The sequence below is a fragment of the Tiliqua scincoides genome, chromosome 7, assembly GCF_035046505.1.
Source record: "Tiliqua scincoides isolate rTilSci1 chromosome 7, rTilSci1.hap2, whole genome shotgun sequence".
NCBI classification, from domain to species: Eukaryota; Metazoa; Chordata; class Lepidosauria; order Squamata; family Scincidae; genus Tiliqua; species Tiliqua scincoides.
Window position 1 is genome coordinate 57,344,226 of NC_089827.1, and position 22,208 is coordinate 57,366,433.

General features: G+C 44.0%; 1 protein-coding gene across 1 annotated transcript in view; it reads left to right on the plus strand.

Annotated features, from left to right (window-relative positions):
- CACNA1I (calcium voltage-gated channel subunit alpha1 I) overlaps positions 1-22,208 on the plus strand; it is a 301,200-nt gene that overhangs the window by 203,327 nt on the left and 75,665 nt on the right. Inside the window, exons 7-9 of the mRNA XM_066634415.1 lie at positions 401-493; positions 6,078-6,384; positions 10,632-11,038. Coding sequence (XP_066490512.1) covers positions 401-493; positions 6,078-6,384; positions 10,632-11,038 — 807 coding nt within the window. The remainder of the gene's footprint in view (positions 1-400; positions 494-6,077; positions 6,385-10,631; positions 11,039-22,208) is intronic.

A 22,208-nucleotide genomic window follows, 5' to 3' on the forward strand; every position in this document is an offset into this window, starting at 1 on the left:
GGTAATTTGGATCCAAATTCAGACAGCCTATTCCCCCAAGTTAGCATAGCTACAAGTCTCTCTTCCATCCATGTTATGGGAAAAAGTTATTGCATAGGTAGCACAGGTTACACTAGTGCTACTTTAATGGTCTAAGAGCTCTGTCCTGCCCTACCCATGTCTACTCAGAATTAAGTCTCTTTTTGTTCAGTGAAGCTTACTCTCAGGAAAGTGTGATAAGCATTTTAGAGGGGGTTGGTTGGTTGGTTTTTGCTGGGTTCCCATCTGGAAAGGCCCTTGCTAGCAAAATAGCACTGGATCAATGAACTCTTGGGAATAGATCTGGGACTTTGTTCATTCCCTAGTTACTTACATTTGTATTTGCTCTAGTCATGTGACTTTTCTTTTTCTTTCTTCGCAGGTGATCACATTGGAAGGGTGGGTTGAGATTATGTACTATGTCATGGATGCACACTCATTCTACAACTTCATCTACTTCATCTTGCTGATCATTGTAAGTACAGAGTGTCCTTTCACCTGAATGGATCAGATCCTGCACCCAAAACAATTTGAGAGATGGAAAGGGGCACACATTTTTTCAAAAATAGTTCTAGACTGCAAAAGGCTTTACCATCGTTCATTCTGGGTGGCACAAGATACCAGTTCTGGCTCTTCCTTTCCTCCAAATAGCTAAGTTGTTTCAGTTAAGTGCATTAGGGGGCAATCTTAACCCACTTTCCAGCACCGACATAAGGGCAATTCAGCTCCAAGGTAAGAGAACAAACACTGCCTTACTTTGAGGATGCCCCCATGAGTGCCACCCAACTGCAGGATGGAGCACAAGTCCCATTGGCACTGCTGTGCCAGTGCTGGAAAGTTGGTTAGGATTTGGGCCTTAATCAAATTTAGATTTTTTATTAGAATGAGCAGATACTTTTTATTCCAGATTCATAGAAATCAATTTCCATATTTTTTCCTTACTTATATGATAGTTAAAGCTGAGAATGTTTGATAAGTAGCCTACTCCATCCACACACAAATTAAAGTTTGTGACCCAATGCTCTTAAAGGCATGACTTACGGATATGTAACATAGCGGATAGCTGAAGGAAATGGCAGTAGTAATTACAGCAGAAATAAGAAGTCATGCACACACAAAGCTGCTGAGGTCTTTGTTCTGAATCCAAGTTCTTATGCGTCTCATGGGAACAGCTCAGTGGGAAAGCAGAGAGTTTCCAGGGACTGGGAGACGCACAGAAGATGGCTTACAGGCACACAAAATGGAAGATGGTTGCTGGGCCTTGCACCAGCTGTTGCAGCAATAAATGCTCTATCTACAGCAGGGGTGTCCAAAGTTTTTGGTAGGAGGGCCACATCATCTCTCTGACATTGTGTCGGGGGCTGGGGGAAAAAAAGAACTAATTTACATTTAAAATTTGAATAAATGTACATAAGTTTACATAAATGAATATATTAAAGATGGAACTTACATGAATGAATGAAGGTCTTGCAATAGCTCAAGGCGTATAAAAGGCCTTGCACAAAGCAAGGCTGGCCTTTCCTTTGCTGCTGCTACTGCATCACAGCTGTGAAACTGCAAGCAGTGGAGGGAGCCCTCATCCCACAGCTCATGCGAGAGGTCAAACAGTCGCCCTCACATTGAGAGCAGTTGTGTTGGGCCAGTGTGGGCTCCAACAAAACTCCAGAGGGCCAGAGGCTCGTTGGAGACTAGGGGCTCCCTGAGGGCCGCATTGAGAGGCCTCGAGAGCCACAAGTGGCCCCCGGGCCGGGGTTTGGGCACCCCTGATCTACAGCAACAAATCTGGAAATCTTTAAGCAGAGGCTCAACAAGCACCTGATGGAGATGCTAGGAGGATTTCCTGCTTCAGGCAGGGGATTGGACTCGATGACCTTTTAGGTCCCTTCCAACTCTATGATTCCATCATTCTATGAAAAACAGCCCATGGACTTTTATAACTTGTTTCTTGGCACCACCTTCAATTAATTTTAGATAAAATGAACAAATGATAAGTTGATGAATCATTGACATTCTGAACCTACACTGCAGCTGTTCAATTTCTTCTTATTATTATTTTATCATCACGTATGCATTCATTACTAGGACTAGATGCACTATCCATTTGCACTTCTGGTGATTTCAGACCGTCCACATGCATAAGTTAAGCAGCATATTTAAAAAGAAGCAATAAAGGTTAATGTGAATTAAAAAAATAGGGAGTATTTTCAACAGAGCTAGACACTCTTGCCGGATCCCAAGCCCTGTTCCTGGGGAGCTTGGAGCAGCTTCAAGCTGCTCTACTCTCCTCAGACTTGTGCCACCTCAGCAGGTGGCACAAGTCTGAGGAGACCCATAGGGGCCAGCATGGCTTACCTGGAGGTAAAGGGAAAAGGTTCCCCTTATCTCTGGCTGAGCCACTTTGGGCCCCTATCCTGTGCTGAATATAGCGCAAGCCTCTTGGCTTGCCTGTTTCAGCGCAGGATAGGATTGTGCCGTAAGCCGTTGTATGGTAGTTCAGGGAAAGACTAGGCAGGAACTCTTGCTGCCACACCCTGCTCCACTTTGCTTGCAACTAGAGGTGGCATTGGGGCAAAATTCTGATAAGCCTTCATGTATCTTCCATTTGTGTTAGGGTCATCTATGGGGAAAACACGCTCTGTGTGTGTGTGTGTGTGTGTGTGTGTGTGTGTGTGTGTGTGTGTGTGATGGAATTATTAAGCCATTTCTAGCCAAAACTCATTAATGAGTCTTCCCTAGTATGATGCTGGATGGTTAAAAACAATGAATTTTATGTTCTTTCCCTTGTGAGAGGCAGATAGAATCAATGTGATTGGATGAGACCAGCCATTACTTGTCTCTGTCTATAAAATAACATATCAGTACAAACCTAACCTAGAAATGCCAGAAACTTTCAGAACAAGTTTCTGTCTTTCTTCATCTTGCAATTACATACTATTATTCCTATGGTTGATAATCTAGAGGTTTATTTATTTATTCACAATTTTTATTTATGGTCCTGCCCTTCATCTCATTAGACTTACACCATCTCTTTCCACCTGTGCATGTACCCACATTCAGGCAAAGGAAGGATTTGTCTCCTATTTTAGAAGGCGACTTAGCCAAGGACGCCCCTCTCTTCAGTCAAAATGTGAGCAAGAGGGCAATGGTGACGATAGAAATGGGTGAAACCATACATTTCAACAAGGAATAAACCCTCAACACCTCTGCAATTGAAACAATAAAATGAGAGAGCATGAGTTTTGCAAAATCCTCACAGGTTGTAGAGGTTATTTGAAACCAAGCAGCATTTTTTTTTTCATTCTTTCCTTATTTTCAAGGCCAGAAACAATTCAAAGGAGTGGATAGGTTGAAATCGAGGAGAACCAGATGGCTAAAGGGGAGACAGATTTAGAACAGCTTTGAAAGCCATTTAAAGAACAACAACTACTCCTCCCTATTTTATTTTGAAACAGCATATTGTCCTAATTTTGAAACTGGGCAAGAACTGGCTCAGGTTTTCAAAAGCTTATTCAAGAGCAGTAGAGCTGAGTCCCCTTTGAAATTCTGAGGCTACTGAATTGAATATTCTGATGGAGGTTTTGGACACCTTTTGCATTTGTGAGCTTGGCAAATAATATTACAGTCTATTATACTATAGGAAATTATGTCTGAACGCTGCTGGGTGGATACGCAGTCGCATTTTCCCCCTTTTAGATGGCAGAATTGAACAGGCCGTTTGCACTTGATTCTTGGTCACGATGCACCAAGGATTTGGGGATAGGCGTGGACACTGGAGTGCATTTGGAAAGAAGTTATCTTGTTTGTTAGTCTCTGTTATCCTAGAATTTAGATTAGGCTCCATGTGATGGGGTAGCTAAAGGTCCAGCCCAAGGGCACAGAAAATTTGCAGCCACGTCCACCCAAGTAAGAGGGGCAAGAGGGTGATCTGGTGGCGTGGTATCTTATGATCCTCTTCCCACCTCTAACCCCTTACCTTGAAGTGGAGAGCTGCCACTGAACAAAAGTGTGGAAGGTGGTGATCATCCTTCCTACTCTCTCATCTTGCTCCTTCCTCATGGTTGGTCCCGTTAAACAAATAGGGAAGTGCAAAACATGCTGGCAGTACTCCCAGGGAGTCTCTCACTTACTGTTTTGTTTAAAGGGACCTCATGAGGAAGGAGCAAGGCAAGTGGGTAAGGGACCAGATAGCTTGCCTTCACTTTTAGTGAGCAGAAAGTGGATTGGAGCAGCTCTGTCCAGGCTGGAGCAAGGTAATGGCAGACATAACAAGAGAGGCATGCTGAGTCTATGATCTCAGCAACCCACCACTCAGTATCATTCATAACATCAGTGGACCAACCCTGGGTAGCTAACCCTTTTGAATTACCTAGACTGTGGCTGATAATGGTTGGTCCTTTGGGACAGGGTTAAAGGGGAGGTTTAGGATTTAGAAAATAGCAGCAAGGATGAAGGAATCAACGGGGAATGGTGGGTTAACTTAAGAAGATATGCAGAGCCCTGCTGGGCCAAACCAAAGCATCCTGTTTCCTACAGTGGTCAACCAGATGACTCTGAGAAGTCCACAAGTAGGCCTGAAAGTAATCATGCTCTTCCAGTGTTGTTTCCCAGCAACTGGCATTCAGTGGCATACTTCACTTTGCCTTTTATCTTCTCCAATGGTCTGCAGTCCACTTCTACTTTTGTCTGGGCACAAGAATCCACATTCTTTCCTTCTTTGGATGAAGTGAGAAGTAGGAGTTAAGGAGGCAAATGCACTAAGTGGTCCTTTGACTGTTAACAGGATTGAAGCCAAAATGTTGCCTTTCTTGCTATCCTTTTATGGACACAATGTGTCCCTAAAAGCAAGTGTGGTCCCTGTGGTTGAATGGAAGTCTGCCCGAAAAATGCTAAGCAGGAGCAGTCCTAGTTGAATTTTGGATGGTAGACTGAAAGCTGATAAAGCTATCATGAGCCAATAGAGCCAGGAGGAGTTGCTGTTTACAGCTTGGCCGACCTGAAACTGCTCCTGCTGGAAACTCCAAAGGCATACCCGGATGCCCAATGTGAAGAGCACACCATGAAGCATTCCATCTGGAAGAGAAGGGTTCTGCGAGCTGCCCACAGAACAATTATTGTCAAAACTCATTTGTACTCTACTATGGAGCTTTGTAAGCCACCCTGGGCATTTGCTTCAGCACGAGAAAGACAAGATATACATTTCTCAAATAAATAACACTTTTGAGAGTCATCATTGTAAGAAGGCCCCCTTGCCATTTAAGTGAAGATTAAAGATTAGGAATACAGCTTCTCATGCAGCCTAGTCCTAACCAGCTTTCTAGCACTGATGCAACTGCAGTGCAGCCCCAAGGCAAGGGAACAAACATTCCACCTGGGCCTGGATACAGCTTATACCCCATTTGTTGGTGCAGCTGCATTGCCAATAGAAAGTTAGTTAGGACTGAGTGCTAGGTCAGTACCAGAGCTATTCATGAGAATGGTCTTCTGGTATTTTCCAACAACAATAATATATTATAGTTTCAGCACCTAAAAAAGCAAAAACAAGATGTTGTATCCTATAAAGATATAGAATGTGCCCTCAAGTATACAGTCTAATGAACAGACATATGAAGAAAAGGAAAGAGGAAGGTGGGAGGGGGGATAGAGGGAAGAAAACCAAGAAATTAAACCACTAAATTAAAATATCTCAACTAATTAAATAATATAGATATGATAACATGGAAGATAGATCTGTCTTAAGATGTTAAAGAGCAAGGAGAGCAACTGAAGAGCAAGTAAGGGAACTAAACTAAAACCTGTCATTTCACACACACGGAATCATCACCCAAATGTATCTTGTGTTGGGCAAGTGGCAAAGCCAAAAAATCCCATATTTTTTCCCCACGGAATGCAGCTGAAAAGCATCTGAAGAAATTTGTTCCCAAATCAGAGTTGTTTCAAGCCATGAGTAACAGATGTCCTGGTGTATAAAGCCACTATATACATTCTAGACATTTTCTTCTTGCAATATATTTTAGGCTTTCTGATTATACCTTTTACCTGTTTCTGCTACTGCTTGCTAGGTGGGCTCGTTCTTCATGATCAACCTGTGCCTAGTGGTCATTGCTACCCAGTTTTCAGAGACCAAGCAGCGAGAGCACCAACTGATGCAGGAGCAGCGGGCGCGATACCTCTCCTCCAGCACCGTGGCCAGCTACATGGAGCCAGGGGATTGCTATGAGGAGATCTTCCAGTACGTTTGCCACATCGTGCGGAAAGCCAAGCGCCGCACCCTCGGCTTCTACAACAGCCTGCAGGATCGACGCCTGGGCCAAACAGAGCCAAAGATAGCCAAGCGGAGCACAAGTGGGAAAGACCAGCGGCAATACAGTAAGACTTGTGAGGGCAAGTGGTGGGATGGGGGCAGGGAAAACAAAAGAGTCAAGACCATCTCTGTGTCTCAGGATACTTAACAGTGCTGGTCCGCTTGTGAGGTGTCGTGTATTGGCTGTCTCCAGAGGCAGGCTAAGGGGAGTTGCAGATTGTCAGGAGATCACAAACTCTTTCCCTGTTTGCTCCCTCCAGGCCAGTTTGCTCCTCATCTCTGGACTGGTTGTTGTCTGTCTGAACTAGTTGGGGTTGGGCTTGACCTTGCTGGCCCCGCCCCACACTGCAGCCACCACCTCTGCCAAGTTCTTCTTTCCACTTGTTCCATAAGCCTGGGCAGGTAATGAGGCTGGGAAGAGAGTGGAAAGAAAATCTTGGAGAAAGAGGAAGTAGCTGCTGTGACTGGACACTAAGTGCTCACTTTGCAAGTTGGCTATGCTTTCAGACATGGTAGCCAAACGCAACCCTACAGCACAGCTGCAGCCACTGCCCCTTCTGTGTTCTCCTTCCTGCCTGCTTCCCAAACTTGGGCCAGCAGAAGATGAGTGCAGAAAGGAGAGCGAAGTGGAATGGTTCACTAGTCTGCCACCTCTCTACCCCAGCCCTTCTTGCTGGGATTCCTTTCTGGTGGTTCTGGTCTTTTCTTGCTCTTCCTGCAAGACAAAAGAAAATATTTCTTTACTCAGCATGTGGTCGGTCTGTGGAACTCCTTGCCACATGATGTGGTGCTGGCGTCTAGCCTAGACGCCTTTAAAAGGGAATTGGACAAGTTTCTGGAGGAAAAATCCATTACGGGGTACAAGCCATGATGTGTATGCGCAACCTCCTGATTTTAGAAATGTGTTATGTCAGAATGCCAGATGCAAGGGAGGGCACCAGGATGAGGTCTCTTGTTATCTGGTGTGCTCCCTGGGGCATTTGGTGGGCTGCTGTGAGATACAGGAAGCTGGACTAGATGGGCCTATGGCCTGATCCAGTGGGGCTGTTCTTATGTTCTTACTGTAGTAAGCCCTTTCATAAAGCATAAGGGTAAAGATACAACTAATGGCACAATCCTATCCAATTTTCCAGTGCCAGTGCAGCTGTGCCAATGGGTCATGCACTGTATCTTGTGGTGGGGCAGCAGTCACAGACACCTCCTTAAGGTATGGGAACATTTGTTCCTCTACCTTGGGGCTGCATTGCTACTGCACTGGTGCTGGAAAACTGAGTGGGACTGGGCCCTAAATTGGCAAGTAGGAAGTTCAGAAATGAAGTACATATACACTATGAGCTACACATCTTGGGCTACACATTGCAAAATGGCAGTGAATTTAGCCAAGGTTACAACCCAAGCGATCATGCGTTTCCATTTGACCAGGGGTAACTCTTACATCCCAGCTGCACTGCTGGCCTTTAATGCGAAAACTATCTCCCAGCTCTTATATGGAATTCCAATTTGGTTATCGGCCCTTGATTGCACAATTGAGAGAGTGCAAGCGATGTTTTTACATAAGATCCTAGGGATGCCACACTGTGTAGCCTATGCAACTCTTTGTTTGGAAACAGGACAGCACAGATTGGAAACCCTGGCATGGCTTAGGACTTTTAGATATTGGCTTAGAGTGTATCACCAGTCAGATCAAGATAGTCTGATACGTGGTCTCTTACTTGATTCCCCACTTTTTCCAGGCTTAACTCTATTGAGTAAAAAAAGTCTGCTCTGTGGGGCTCTCCTCAGACTTAGGTGCATAACCCTCAGAGCAGGCCTATAGAGCCTTGAAACAAGGCTCCTTGACATTGAGCAGCAGGACCTTTATCACAATGCCTTCAAAATCTGCTCTGCATTACATCGTCATCTTTCTATTCTACCTGGAAGGAGGTCTATGTATTTTGACTTCTTTGAATGCCCCAAGAACAAAGAGCGTTTACCTTAGCGAGAGATATAATGTCATTCCATCTGAGCAGCTATTTGGAAGATATAGCGGTATTCCAGGTGCAGACAGAGTTTGCCCATGCAGGCTGGGTAATATAGAAACACTCTATCATATATTATTATATTGCCCTATATTTCAGGATCTTCGTATAAGTTACTTATTGCCGATCTTGGCCGCTTTCTGGGGTTGGAATGACCAGAATAAAATTATATACATGCTTAGTGGGGTAAATGAAGAGCTTTCTGGGGTGGTGGCCAAATATATAAATATGATAATTAAGAGACGTATTTCTATGATGGTCTCAAATGGTTGATACGTGGCAGCAAGGCCTGGTTGGTCATGGTTGGAGATGAACTGTCTGATTCGTGTATCCCTCCATCCAGTCCTTTATTTTATACTGCTTGGATTTTAAATATGCCAATAAAGATTTCTTATATCTCTACACTATGAGCATTGTCCTAGGTGTGTCTACTCAGAGGTAAATCCCATAGTGTTCAATGGGGTTTACTCCCAGGAAAATGTGTACAGGATTGCAGCCTGTGTTTGAATAACGCACAGCTCCAATCTGAGGACAGTGACATTAAAAAATACCTTTCAGCACCTAACTTTCCATTAAGATGAACTCAGCAAGGAAAAGAAAAGAAACAGATTTTCAAGCCCAACTTACAATTTTCTACCTTTCCAACCATAAGAGCATTTTATCTCCTGTAGGCAGGGGTGTGTTTTTTTGGTGATATTTTTTTTTACAAAATTTCTTGATTAAAATAGCAAATTGTGGTATTATGTGTTTTTATTCCAAGGGTGCATTTTAATAAATTGTAATCACTTTAAAAATGGACTTGGTAGGTGATATAGTGTCAGCAGATGCAGCCACAGTATTATTTCTAACTGGAAAAGAAATCTATTTTTATTTCTGGAAAATATCTTAAACACCAAAAGGTGGTGTTTTGTGTTTTTATTCAGATATTGTGACACCAGAAAGGTGGTGTTTTGTATTTTCATGTGTTTTTAACCAAAAAAAACAAAAACAAAATAAACCCCAACCTGTTCAGTGATGATTTTTTTGAGTATGACCCTTTATGATGATCTATACTCATTTTGCACAGGACTTTCACTGTGATATGCTCAGAATAATGATGCCTCTGCAACTCGTAAAGGCATTGGGGTTCAGAATGGCCAACTCCATGTCTCAGCCTCCTGAACCTACTGCAAATTGAGCTCAGAGCACACCAAGTTTTGGCACCAGCACGCTCCACTGCTGCCACACCTGTCCCCTTTCCTATACCTGCCGCTTTGTATAGCCACCGCTGAAGCATTGCCACTGAGAGGAGCCTCCACAGGGGTTCTGCAGGGTCTATAGACAGGATCTATCCTATCTCCTTGACGAGTGTTCCTATATGATATACGTGCTTGTTGCTGTCACGATTTACATTTATAACTGTAGACCGAAAATGATTTCCATATTCTTCCTATAACCGTGTGTGAAGTGGCCCTTACTACCAAAAAGAAACATAAAATTGCGTCTACTCTCTCACTCAGCTCCGCTGGGACCAAAATGGACAGGTGGACACAAGGTGGGCAGTTGCCTCTCTGCTGTGACATGTGGCAAAATGCCCTTAAGGCTTAGTGCAGGAAGAATGGCGAGGACCACAAGGCTGTGATCCTAATCTGGAAATTATTTCAGCTGAACTCCGTCAGGCGTCACAAACGTTTTTGCCACATCAGATTGTTTCCCTTTCTCCTCACATCCTTGTCTGTTCTGCAGACCTCACAGGAATGACAGCTAATAAAATATATAACATTGATACTAAAGTCAACATACCATGCCAATGAAGTCAGAATAGATCTGATGAACACAGGCAAGAACTGTTTCAGCATTACTTTTCCCCCCCAGAAAGAATTGCATTTCTGAATTGTTTGTTTACGTGATCAATAGGGCTTCATGGATTTTAAAGACAGAAGAATGTTTGGTAATTTTTTTTTACCTCCTGGATAATGCAGGTCAGGCCTCTTATTCAATGATTCCTACAGTCTAGAGAATTGTTCTGCCCCTGCTGCATATCTGAACACAATTGAGTCCAATCTATTGTGGCTGAAGTGGAGCATATCTCTGAGAGACAAGCAATCTCCATTTAAAGTCTCCCGGTGATTATGGCCTTAACACTTCTGTTGTCAGGCTGTTCCAGTGCTTAATTTCATTCCCTTTTAAGATGGCTAGCAACTCACTTTAGGAGCTGTTATGCTTAATTAAATACCAAGATGCAGAACTGAGAAACTATCTTGAAAAAAATGAATCTTTTTCCTTTGCATTTGATCCTTGTCTGTCTCACCCAGGGCGCTGTCGGAAACACAACTCTGTGGACTGCATGCCACCAGGCCTCGGCCAGCCTATTGCCATGACATTGACTTCTGATCCCAGCAATTGTCCAAGATGTCACAAGGCCCAGCGGGAAGAAGCTCGGAGACTTTCTGTGCTTGACAGTGCAGACTCCGATCAGGAAGAAGGAGGGGAAACCAATGAGGAAGAGGGAGATGAAAGGAAAGGAAGTGAGGGGGCTGCAGACCTGGAGAAAGAAGAGGAGGATGGAGAGGAAGGCGGACAGTTAACTCTCTGCAGTGACATGTGGCAAGAAGTGAGGATCAAACTGAGGGGAATTGTGGAGAGCAAATACTTCAACCGTGGGATAATGATTGCCATCCTTGTGAACACGATCAGCATGGGCATTGAGCATCACGAACAGGTAACTAAACTGATAGCCAGTAAATTAACCCAGCAGTCTGATTCTGTGCAGTTTAAGGCTGGTGGAAATTCTCTAGCATGCTGTGGTTGTTGGGACACCTTTCTCCCTTTCCCCAAGAGTCTAGTGCCTCTGGCACAGACAAGTCATGAGGCCCAGACCTCAAATTTGAATGGATGTGCTAAGAAAGTGGGGAAAGGCTCCTGAATCTGCTACTTCCCCTTGTAGTTATAAACTTTCTTATTCTATTTCTATTTTTCACATTTTTATACCGCCCTTCCTCCAAGGAGCTCAGGGTGGTGTACATGGTTCCTTCCCTCTTTTGTCCTCACAACTACCCTGTGCAGTAGGTGTGGCTGAGAGATAGTGACTACCCCAAAGTTATCCTGGAAGCCTCGTAGCTGAGCGGAGGTTTGAACCTGGGTCTTCCAGGTCTAAGTCCAACTCCCGAACCATTACACCACTCTGGCTCTTATTATTTTATATGTGTCGCTCTGGGTATGCACATCTTCCCCCTGCCATCAGGATCTTACAGGAAATAAATCCCATTGCAATGATTAGAGGCTTTGCAGTAGCGGTAGTTTTGGGAGACTGAGGCTACAATCCTATGCACACTTTCTTGGAAGTAAGCTCCATTGCACACAATGGGACTTACTTCTGAGTAGACATGCATAGGATTGCACACTGAGTTTACAGTCCAATAAAGAGGCAGGACTGAACATATCTGGCACACGTGAAGATGGCGTGGCCCCGTATAGATGAGTGGGGTGGAAGCAGCCTGTAAGTCCACCAGGCAACAGCTGTTATCAGGTGCAAGTGCTCATTAAATAAATGTTACCTACAAGATTTAGGAATGAGATGAAGTAGCAGTTCTGCTGAGGGCTCCTTCTCCCTTTGCTTCCATTCATTGTCTTTGTTCACTTGCTTGCTTGCTTGTTCACCCCCTGTTTTCAGCTAATTCCCTGGTTTTTCTCTGTTCCATTTCTATCTCCTCGTGCATCCTTCTCCCTGTATCCTCAATCCAACTGATCTCTCCCCGGTCTGCTCCCTTGTCTCCTTTGCCTCCCCCCATCATCTTCCCCTCCTTCCATCTCATTTCTCCCTTCATTAGCTAACTGAATCCTTAGTCTATTTGGTTTAGTTTAATATACCCTCTGGGGACAGCAGAGGCACTTCACCCCGCCGTTCAAATCAAATCCATCAGCTTGCCAGTCTTTCCAGCTTAATTAAGAGACACACAAGAGTGTTGTGCTGTACAGAAGTATAGGAGAAACAGGTGAGTCCTCCATTAGCAGAACACAAGGAAGTCTTTCATCCTCTCAAGGGGCAGAGGGGCAGGGACCCATCTTTTGATCAGCTTCTATCAGCAAAAGAATGCATCCGGATATAGAAACCAGCTGCCTGCTTGGACCCAAACGTGACTATCTTCAGTGTGAAAGCCTCAGCACATAACAATCAGTTACCAATTTCATCCTCATAATATTGAGTGGGGTTGCAACCTAAGGGCCATCTGTGTCAGATCTCAAATGTTTGTACTGACAAGCTAAAGCTGCTGTGTTCTCCTGTCATGTGGGAGTCTTGTCTGTGGAGTCTAATGTCATGGGTAGGGGAGGTCAGTGGGGGGAAGAAACCGTTGCCAAGGCGCATGGAGAGAGCTGAGAAAGCTGCATTAGAATTTGGGCAATTCCAGCAATCCCTGTGTCTTTCGGAGAACATTTCTATGCCTTGTGGTTTGCGCAGATTAGTCTGACGATGCAACAGCCAGTGCACAAAGGGATTGTAAGAGGAGTAATTATTTTGAGATTTGTTGTTGTTAGTGATAAAGTGCCTCTGTACTAGGTGGAGTGCAATAATTGAGTTGAAAAGGACAAACTGCCTACAAGTTTACAACCTAAGCTGTGAAGTCAGTGAAATGGTTTCCAAATTCACTGTTTTTCTTCCTCTGTGCTTTTTTTTTTACTCCATTGTTTCAAGGGCTGATTCAAAGTTTTCATATCAAACAATGAACCTCTATAGTGTGACCTCAACTAACTTCACAAAAAATTTGCAACTTATGTTAATCGGAGGCAATTAAGTCATGCAAATTAGTTGTGTTTACTCAGTGATCTATTCCCAAAGTAGGCACACTTTACCCCACTGTACCCCTACCCCACTGTAGGTTTTCTATAGAAGATGAATAAACTGGTTGTTGTAATGAATTTGTTTTGATTCTGTTTTATTAAAATAGTTTTATTTCTGTGCTTGCAATAATGAGTCATGATGCCGAGGATGTGTGCTAAGGCTGTGTAATGGCTTATCAAAAGGCCTGGTCACATTCACACAAAGCTGACACTTCTGCATAAAATCCCAACCACTCATCTACCAAAAATGAACTATGTAGGTTGGTATATGTTCATGGGATTTGTGCGCTCTCTACTGTGAAGATAAGAGATGACCAGAGCACATCCTTGCCCAGATTTTCTGACCGATGTAGTCTCTGGAACAATACTTGATCTGGAATTCTGGTAAAAGATGTGTATCAGGGAGGCATAGGTGCCCCTTCCTTTGATGGGTGAGACTGGATAAAGGAGGCACCCTATCAGGGTTTGGCCCACTGAAAACGCAGACACATAGTCTTGTGCCAAGCAGATTCAGGGGAGGCAAAATGAGGAGAGGGGCCCACATCTTCTTGCTGCCTTCTCCAGCTCGCTGGGACTGGCAATCTGTGTGCCAGTCCCTTTCCCACTTGCTCTAAGGAAGAAGGGGGAAAACCCTGCCACATCTTCCACCAGCTCTATAAGCAGCTCTTGGTTACTTAGGAAAGCAGCCAAGTGGGCTGGAAGATGAAGTGGTGGAGTCATCCACCCTCCTTTTTCCCTTACCTTCAACTTCAGCAGTCTCCTTGCTCTGCCCAGGTCCTATTTTAAATGACATGGAAGAGCGGAGCATGCTGGGAGCCCAGCATGTTCTGTTTTTCCGGTTCATTTCAAACAGGACCTAGGCAAGTAAGGAGGCTGCAGTCAAGGCAGCCAAAGCAGGGAGGAAGGAGTAGGTGGCTCGGTTCAGCTCCCTTAGCCACTGGGAGGAGGAGAGGCTCACACACACCAATGCACACAGAATAATTTTTTTTATTGGGGGGCAGGAGGAGGGAGAAAGCAACATTTTGGAGCTTCCTCAGGTGTGTGTGAGCCCCAGCCAGGCCTGCACCCCATCTTGCAAGGGGTAAGGTGGCACAGTGCAAATTAGGGTTGTTCTCCTTGGCGTTATGAGGACCAAGCAAAGTGACACAAAGTCTTAAGCAAGCTTTCGGGTTTTCCAGAATTTGTCATCTGACTTGATGTTAAGCAAAGTAAAAAGCAGGGAGAGAGAGCTGTGCATTTTGCAGTAGCCCTAAAGTTACAGTTTATAATCATTTCAGGAGGAGTTGAGTATAGGAAGAGGCTCATGTTGATTAGCCTCACTAGGTGCTAGACACTGATCTCAAGTTACACCCAGGGTGTCTGAGATTAAGAAGAAGCAATAATTGCTGTATAGTGGGCCTAGGTATCTGCGGGAGATCTATTACAGGACCCTCCATGGATACCAAATTCTGCAGATAGTGAAATTGGGGGGGGGGGGGAAGGCTGCCAGCAAACTGGAAGTGACTTTTAGAAATGTCCAGGAAGTAAAAAGGAAACATGGCCTGTGGGTTGAATCTGGCGCACCAAGGAAAGCCTCTCAGGCACTGTGGTGGCGACGCCTTACTGTTCTATCCCACCTCCTTCTGTTGTCATGCCCAATATTTGTAGAAACTCGTGCTAGGCAACCTCTTCCCCCAGGTAATAGGGGTGCAGAGCCTTCTGGGACAATCAACAGCAGAAGCACAAGTTTCTACAAAGATCAGATGCGATGACAGGAGGCAGTAGGGTGGATAAGGCATTGCCACCACTATGTTGTGCCCAAGAGGCTTTTGTTGGTGCACCACAGACCATACTTTGGAGGCCCCTGCACTAGAAGAAAAATCCACAGCCCAAAGTTGGGTAATGGCTTTATTACAACCAACCAAGAAGTCACAAGGTATCAATCAGCAAGCTTCTGAACTCTTTAGCATTCTTCATCAGGCTAGATCAGTCATTTTCAACCACTGTGCCATGGCACACTGGTATGCTGTGAATGGTTCCCAGGTGTGCCGTGGGAATTTGGGGGAGGGTCATTTATTAGTAGGGCCATTGGGGGATGTGAGCCCCCAACCAGCAACAAGGTGTGCCTTGTCAATGGTCAAAAAACTGATAGTGTACCTTGACAATTTTAGTGCCTTGTCAGTGTGCTGTGAGACGAAAAAGGTTGAAAATCACTGGGCTAGATGATATGCAGAGAGAGGAAGGGAGGGAGAAATAGGGGGGGGGGGCTTATTGTTGGTTTCCTAGCACTTTGCAGTTTGTAAAATCAAATGAAGAAGTTTAGGAAGTTTTAATGTAGACTTGAGTCAGCCTCTGAGGGATGTGTGATGATTTCAGTACACATTCAGGAGACATTTCAGAAAAAGAAAACAGTGGTTGAACCCTCTTCCTCCCCACCCCATATTCTGTAAATATAAAATCTGTAAATTAATTCAGTCCCAGATTCCTTCCAATCAGATCGGGGGGGGGGGGGGAAATAACGACAAGGTGGGCTTTTTTATTCCCAAGGCAGGCAAAATAATTGGAGTCGTTAACACAGATTGAAAGTCCAATGAAGTCATGTTGGGTATATTACTGAGTGCTAAAAGACATTCCCTCCTCAGCATAGTCCCACTGTCTGTTAGTAAAACATCCTTCTCTGTTCAAAAGGTTCTCTCCTGGGTGGCCCAATTGAGGCATTCCCAAAACTGCAAAACTGTAGGTGGCCACGTTGGTCAAATGGTATAATCCAAGTATTTTTTAGGAAGAATAAGCATTGTGTACAGTGCTTCATCAAACTCATGCTTCCTCCTCTTATACCTTTCTCCTCCCAAGATTTCTTTATTATCCGTGTATTATTAGTTCTGCTGTAATTAGACTGTGCACTTCAAAGGAAGTATTCATCTGACATTAATTAGTTAGCTAAAGTGTGCTCTGTCTTTCTCTCTCTCCCCTCTCTTTCTCTTCTCTCTTTCTCTGGGACTTCTGTATCTAAGAATTCAGGAAGTGTTGGGTGTCAGTGGGCAGTCAGTACAGACATCCCGAAAGTCTCAGAAGGCTGAAGTGTGCCTGCTGCTTAAACTGTCAATTAAAAATGTACTTTGCAGCAGCCTGCTCATAATGCAGCAGAGCAGGCAGTCCCTGGAGTGCTAGATGGGACAGTGCAGTGATAGAGAATGGTGTGACAGCGTAGGTGAGTCCTCTTCTTAGCTGAAGGCTTCCTTTCCCAAATGAGGCCTGACATTTCATCATTTCGCTTCATGACACTGTGTCTTCCAGCATCTTGATGCACCCTGGCACTTCTTAGGGCACATAAGGATAAGCCCAATCTCCTCTGCACAGCACAGGGCAGTGAGCTCAGTAGTGCACACCTTGAAAGATGCAGTACTTTATACAATTAAGTACACGGCTTCACAGTTGTTGTATCCTGGTGCCCTTTTTATGGCACCCGTGGGGGTGACAGTGATCCCCCAACACCATTTATTATAACAGTACAGTATCACTTGGCTTCATCATGCTCTATTTGATAAAGAATGCAAGGCAGCCATACCAAATGTTCACACTGGAGTCTATGATTAAGCCTGATCTTGAATCTCCGATGGCCCAGCTTTAAGCAGTGGCGTCACTAGGCTTGGTGTCATCTGGTGTGGGAGGCCAGCTTGTCGCCCCCATGATAGACCTCCTCCCATGTAGTGGGCTGGGCAGTGTCCCGGGCAGCGGGTATGGTGATGTATCCTACTCCTACAGCCCTACTCTTGCTGGGGTTTTTGGCTATAACTTTTGAAAGAATAGATATGTTTCAATGTGGTTTGTTTCATTGCATTCTGCATGAAATTACGCATCAAATGATATACAACATTATTCAAAAATTCCTAGATTTTAAAATTTTTGGCCAATAGTGGTGTCACACACACACACACACCCATGCCCATCAGCCAGTGCAGCCTGCACCCCCTGCGCCCTACTAGTGACACCACTGGCTATAAGAACTAGGAACTGGCAGTATTACTGCAGTATTACTGCAAATTCCACTGCCTCCCAATGCAGCAGCCTTGCTCTCCTCAACCGGACTGGGTTGCTTATTTTAAACATGGTGCTGAAGGCAAGAGGACAAGGGGATTTGTTCTGGATTGCTGGGCCTCCCTCATCCAGCCCACACTGGGCTGCTTTCCACGCAACCTGTTCCTGGAGAGAGCAATCATGGTCATTATCTGTTGTCCTCAGTCTATCCTTGCTAACTAGGCAGAAAGGCACCTTTTAAGTCCCTACTCACCTCAGCATAATGTCTTCTCCAATTTTTTTATAAGGTTATGAGCTATATGCTCTGTAAAGCGTTCACGCCGGTGCAGGGTTCTCTTCCTGTATTGCATCCTATGTAGTGACACCATCTCTGGACGGTCAGAGATGATGTCATGCCTCATAGCCAAACTTCCAGGTTGCCAAGCTCAGTGCTATGCAGAGCTTGGCTTTGACCTGCATGGCACAGCTCAGGGGGAACACTGGTTATGAGCCTCTTTAGAGCAAAGAATCCAGTTTTAAAATTTCTTCTTTGTTTTGTTGTATAGCAAGCAAAAGTTTTTTGTTCAAAATATTAAGATATTAATTATTAAGATATAATTAAGATATTTATATTAAGATATAAATTAAGAAAAATATAAATTAAGATATAAATATTAAGAAAAGTGTTAATACATGTCTCAGACACTTCTTGGTTAGACTACTGCAACACATTCTGCATTGGGCTGTCCTTGAAGACTCCTCCCTTATATCAGCCACGCTTGTTTCCTGTCCCTTTTCCAGGCATAATTCAAGGTACTGGTCCAACTTTAAACCCCTAAACAGCTGAGGAGCAGGATACCTAAAGGACAACTTTCCCCCACCCCACCATGTGGATTTGTCAATTGATTAAAGCATCTTGCTTGTCCCTGTGTCTCCAAATGCTCAGTAGTTGGTTGGAAAGCCTTCTCCATGGTGGCCCCCAGTATGTGGAACTCCCTATTCTGGGAGCTTCACTTGGTACCCAGCCTGTATTCCTTTCAGCAGTCACTGAATATTTATTTTCGGCTAGTTTCTCTTTTGAGTTCTGACTGCCAAGTCTTCACCTGTCATCATTTTTTTTTTTGTGGCAGTGTTTAATTTTTGTTATTAAATTTTATTTAATAATGTTTAAATTTTATTATGTTTAAATTGTGATCCTAATCCTGTTGTGAGCCATTTTGAGCTCTCAGATGTTTGAAATGGTAGAAAGGAAATTTTCTTTAAAAAAACACAAAAACACAAATAGCCCCCTTCCCAAGCACTGTTTGTTTCTCATAAACATTGCATCAGTTAGCAGTTGTGTGTAGAAAATGCTGGTTCCCTCTACATGTTTGCAGTATAGTGATAACCTATATTTGTTGACTAACGTGCCCACAATCTTGCTGCATGTTGATGGAATATTCATAGCCCAGAATCTGCCTATGAATCAGACAACGTGGGCATAGCCTTTTAAAAGGGGTGTTGATGTCTCCAGGTTGTTTAGAGTTGATATTTCATATAATAAGCAGGAATGTAGGCACCTCAGTCTTCAAAAAAAATGTTGCTAAGCTCAGATGAAAACAATATAAAAACATAAAACATTTTTTTAAATGGACGGCTCTGATGCGGAAAGATGAAAGGAACTGATTTGGTATCACTTTGATTGGTGATGACTAAGGGCACAGGACAATCAGGATAATCACCTGCTGGTATTCAGAAGCTATAAACACAAAAGTTACATGAAGAAGAGATTACCCAGAAGCCAGGCAACTAAAGGAAGATTTATGTGAGAGATCCAGAATTGTTTCTTTAACATTCTTGCTAGTTTAGGACTATTTACAGAGCTCCCAGAACAACAATATTTGTCACAACCTCAAACCTCAAAGAGAGATAGAGAAAAGTCTCTTCTGAGCCAGAATTTGCTTCAGTTTAGCTCCAGAACCAGTTTTTTTCCCCTCCAAGGGCAGATGAGGGTAGCTTTGAGCATGTACAGAGTGCTTTTACCTTACTGCTGTGAAAACAGAGCCAGATTCCATGCACTTAGGGTGTGACACGCTGGGTTCTGGTCAGGGTTTATTCTCTTTAGATCAGCCTACCCCAGCATCCAGGATAGACAAAACTAAGCACTTCTTCGTGCCGTTTGATAAATGCATATGGTTCGCTGTCACCCACTGTGGTGATGGTCATTGGCTTAGATGAAACTGGATTCATGGAGCACCGTCTCTTGACAGAAATTAGCCATGTCAGCAAAATAGGTTGAGTTAGACTGCCTCCGAATACCAGAGACAGCACATTTGTCCCCTTGCCCCAATGTAACCCCCCATCAGCCGCAACAGGTCAACTTGAACCTGTACCAGTGTTATGTCCAGTAGCGTAGACTTAGACTAGCTTTCTTGTTTTCTGTATAGCCTGTTGTGCACTGACTTATCCTCAAGCTCCTCTTGAGAAGGCCACTATGGTGTGAGTAGTGGCTTCTTATGTACAACCTCAGCTTATTAATAAAGACTTTTACCTGATTTTGGAGTTGTGTGCTCAGAGTGGGAATGGAATGGTTCAAAGAAACCCAATGCACTGGTGGTAGCAAGTGGTCATGGAGGGGAAAACCCCAACTCTGTCACAACAGGATCAGGCCATGGGTTTATATTTCCACAACTGTCTGTGTACCTCTAAGAGTGCAGTCCTAACCCCTTATGGCAGTGCTTTCCAGTACTGGCATAGCGATGCCAATGGGACATGTGCTGCATCCTGCAGTTGGGTGTCACTCACGGAGGCCCCCTTACCTCAGAGCTGCATTGCCCTTATGTCAGTGCTGAAAAGCACTGACATAAGGGGTTACGATTGTGCTCTAAGTTGTGTAAAGCCACAGTGGGGCTATTTTCCTTCTTTGTTTTTTTAAAAATACAAAACATTGGCAATAGTCCATTGTTATAGTTTTTGAAATCTTGTTTTAACCTGTTGTAAGATTCCCTGAATCCTGTGAAAAGGGGGAGATTTCATTTAAAAAAAAAACAACAACAACAGCAACAACATACAAACCAACATTGTGTGACTGCTTTGGTCCTCTCTTGTCTACTTGCAAAAGTTTCTCATGGAGGATAAAAATGCACCTGGGGCCCATGGAGTGATCAGAGCTCTGGTGCTTCTGGTTTTTTGGTCATATGTTTCCAAATGGTTGATTGGTTCTCTTGTCCTCAAACAAGGTAGAGTCTTGATTAAGTCAACACAATCTTGATTCAGATTAGCCCCCTCCCTCCTGATTGCTATTTGGCCAGGGAGGAAAGATTCTATTGGCGACAAGAACATTTTAGACAAACATAATTATAGGTGGAATTGAATCCTCATTTCCCCCACGTGTACCCACCTTTACATTTGCATTTAGGAAAACTGACAGCTTTAATAAAATCCTCTGGCAGGGGAAAGGTGTACTGTTGTTGTCTTTCTCCCCCGTTTCCATATTCAAATTAGCAGGAGGTCATTGATCACAATGAAGTGTTGGAATGAATTAGGAGAGAGAAGGGTTTTGCTTTTTCCGCCTGAAAAGTTTTTTGGACAGCAGTTGTCAAAACCATTTGGTGCCATTAAACAGAAGATTGTGTGGAACAAAGCGCTCAGGAACGGGAATGAGAACTTGGGAAGAAGCAACTGGAGGGCAGGTGGCTGGGAAGCAGCAGGACCGCCGATTCATTCAATCACTGGATAAAGAACTAAGCGAGACTGTCTTTTTCTTGCCCTAATGAATGAATGTTATTTGCAATTTGCTAGAAGACAGTAAAGGATCCGAGCATAAATCCTGGTTTCTCTCTCATGCATGGTTGATTTACAGTAGCATAACTAGAGGGGGAGCAAAACTGTAAGTAATGCAGATGTCGCAATACGCCATGTAAGTGCCCCCACTCAGCTCCTCCCACATCGGAGTCATTCCAGGTAGTGACAGCAATGTGGAGGAGATGCTGTTTAGTTCCTTGAGCGCTTTCTTGTTGCCATCGCTTCCCAGAATGGCTCCAGTGGCGAGTGGGAGGGGCCGCGTACAGGGCACATTGCAGCATTTGTGGTACTTACCATTTCCCCCCTTGCTACTGTTGATTTAAGCATCTTTCTCATTTAAATGTGAAAAGAGGTAGAAAGGGGAGTTGTTCTATCTACTACTCACCAGGTTGCATAAATCACCACAGAGTTCACTGGAAGGAATGTGTTCGGGTCTGATGATGCTACGTCTTAAGAATCTTTCCATCAAAAGACAGGATATAAATTTTCAAAGTAAGAATGCATTTCTGACAGGATACTTCCATTTCAAGCATCTGTTGCCCCCGTGTAATGGGTTCGCACCATTCGTCTTCCTGATGCACCTATCTGAAAGAATGCATTCCACGTGCTCACACCACTTTCTGTTATGTTTATGGGGGAATGATCATTATATGAATTCACAAGTTACATAAAATCGAGTAAGATGTCAACTGGGTCCTGTAACTTAATAGGACAGAGATGTTGCTTCCCTGATCACTCTTTCTTCATTTCTTACCGTCTTCCTGGTCTTTCTGCTCCTCATTTTTCAGCATTCCTCCGCTATTTAATTCATGCTTACTGATATTCCCCTGGGTAATTATTTATACCATTGCCAAGAGAGAGTTATGGGGGGGGGGGAAATTACCAGAACAAGGGCCCAGCAAATTGGTTGAGGAGGAATGCTGGTAGAAGTGGGGCCAGGGGATAAAGCCAAGGGGAAAACTGAGAAAGCAAGGAAGGGGGAATAGAGGAACACTCTGGCTTCCGAGGCCTGCAGGACTGTGGGCAATACCTGCAGGCCTACAATGATGGATGGGGATGATAAACACATCGTAATTACAAGCAGAAAAGCAGACTTAAACTATCCGTTGGTGATTTTCTGGATTAATTAAACAGAAATTAATGAAAGGACAGAAATAATACCAGCATTTACCAATCGTCTTGGGGAAAAAGGAATCTGGTGATCATAGAAGTCTAATTTCAATGCAAAATGCTATTATTGTAGAAACTGCCATTGAAACATTACCAAGTTAAAT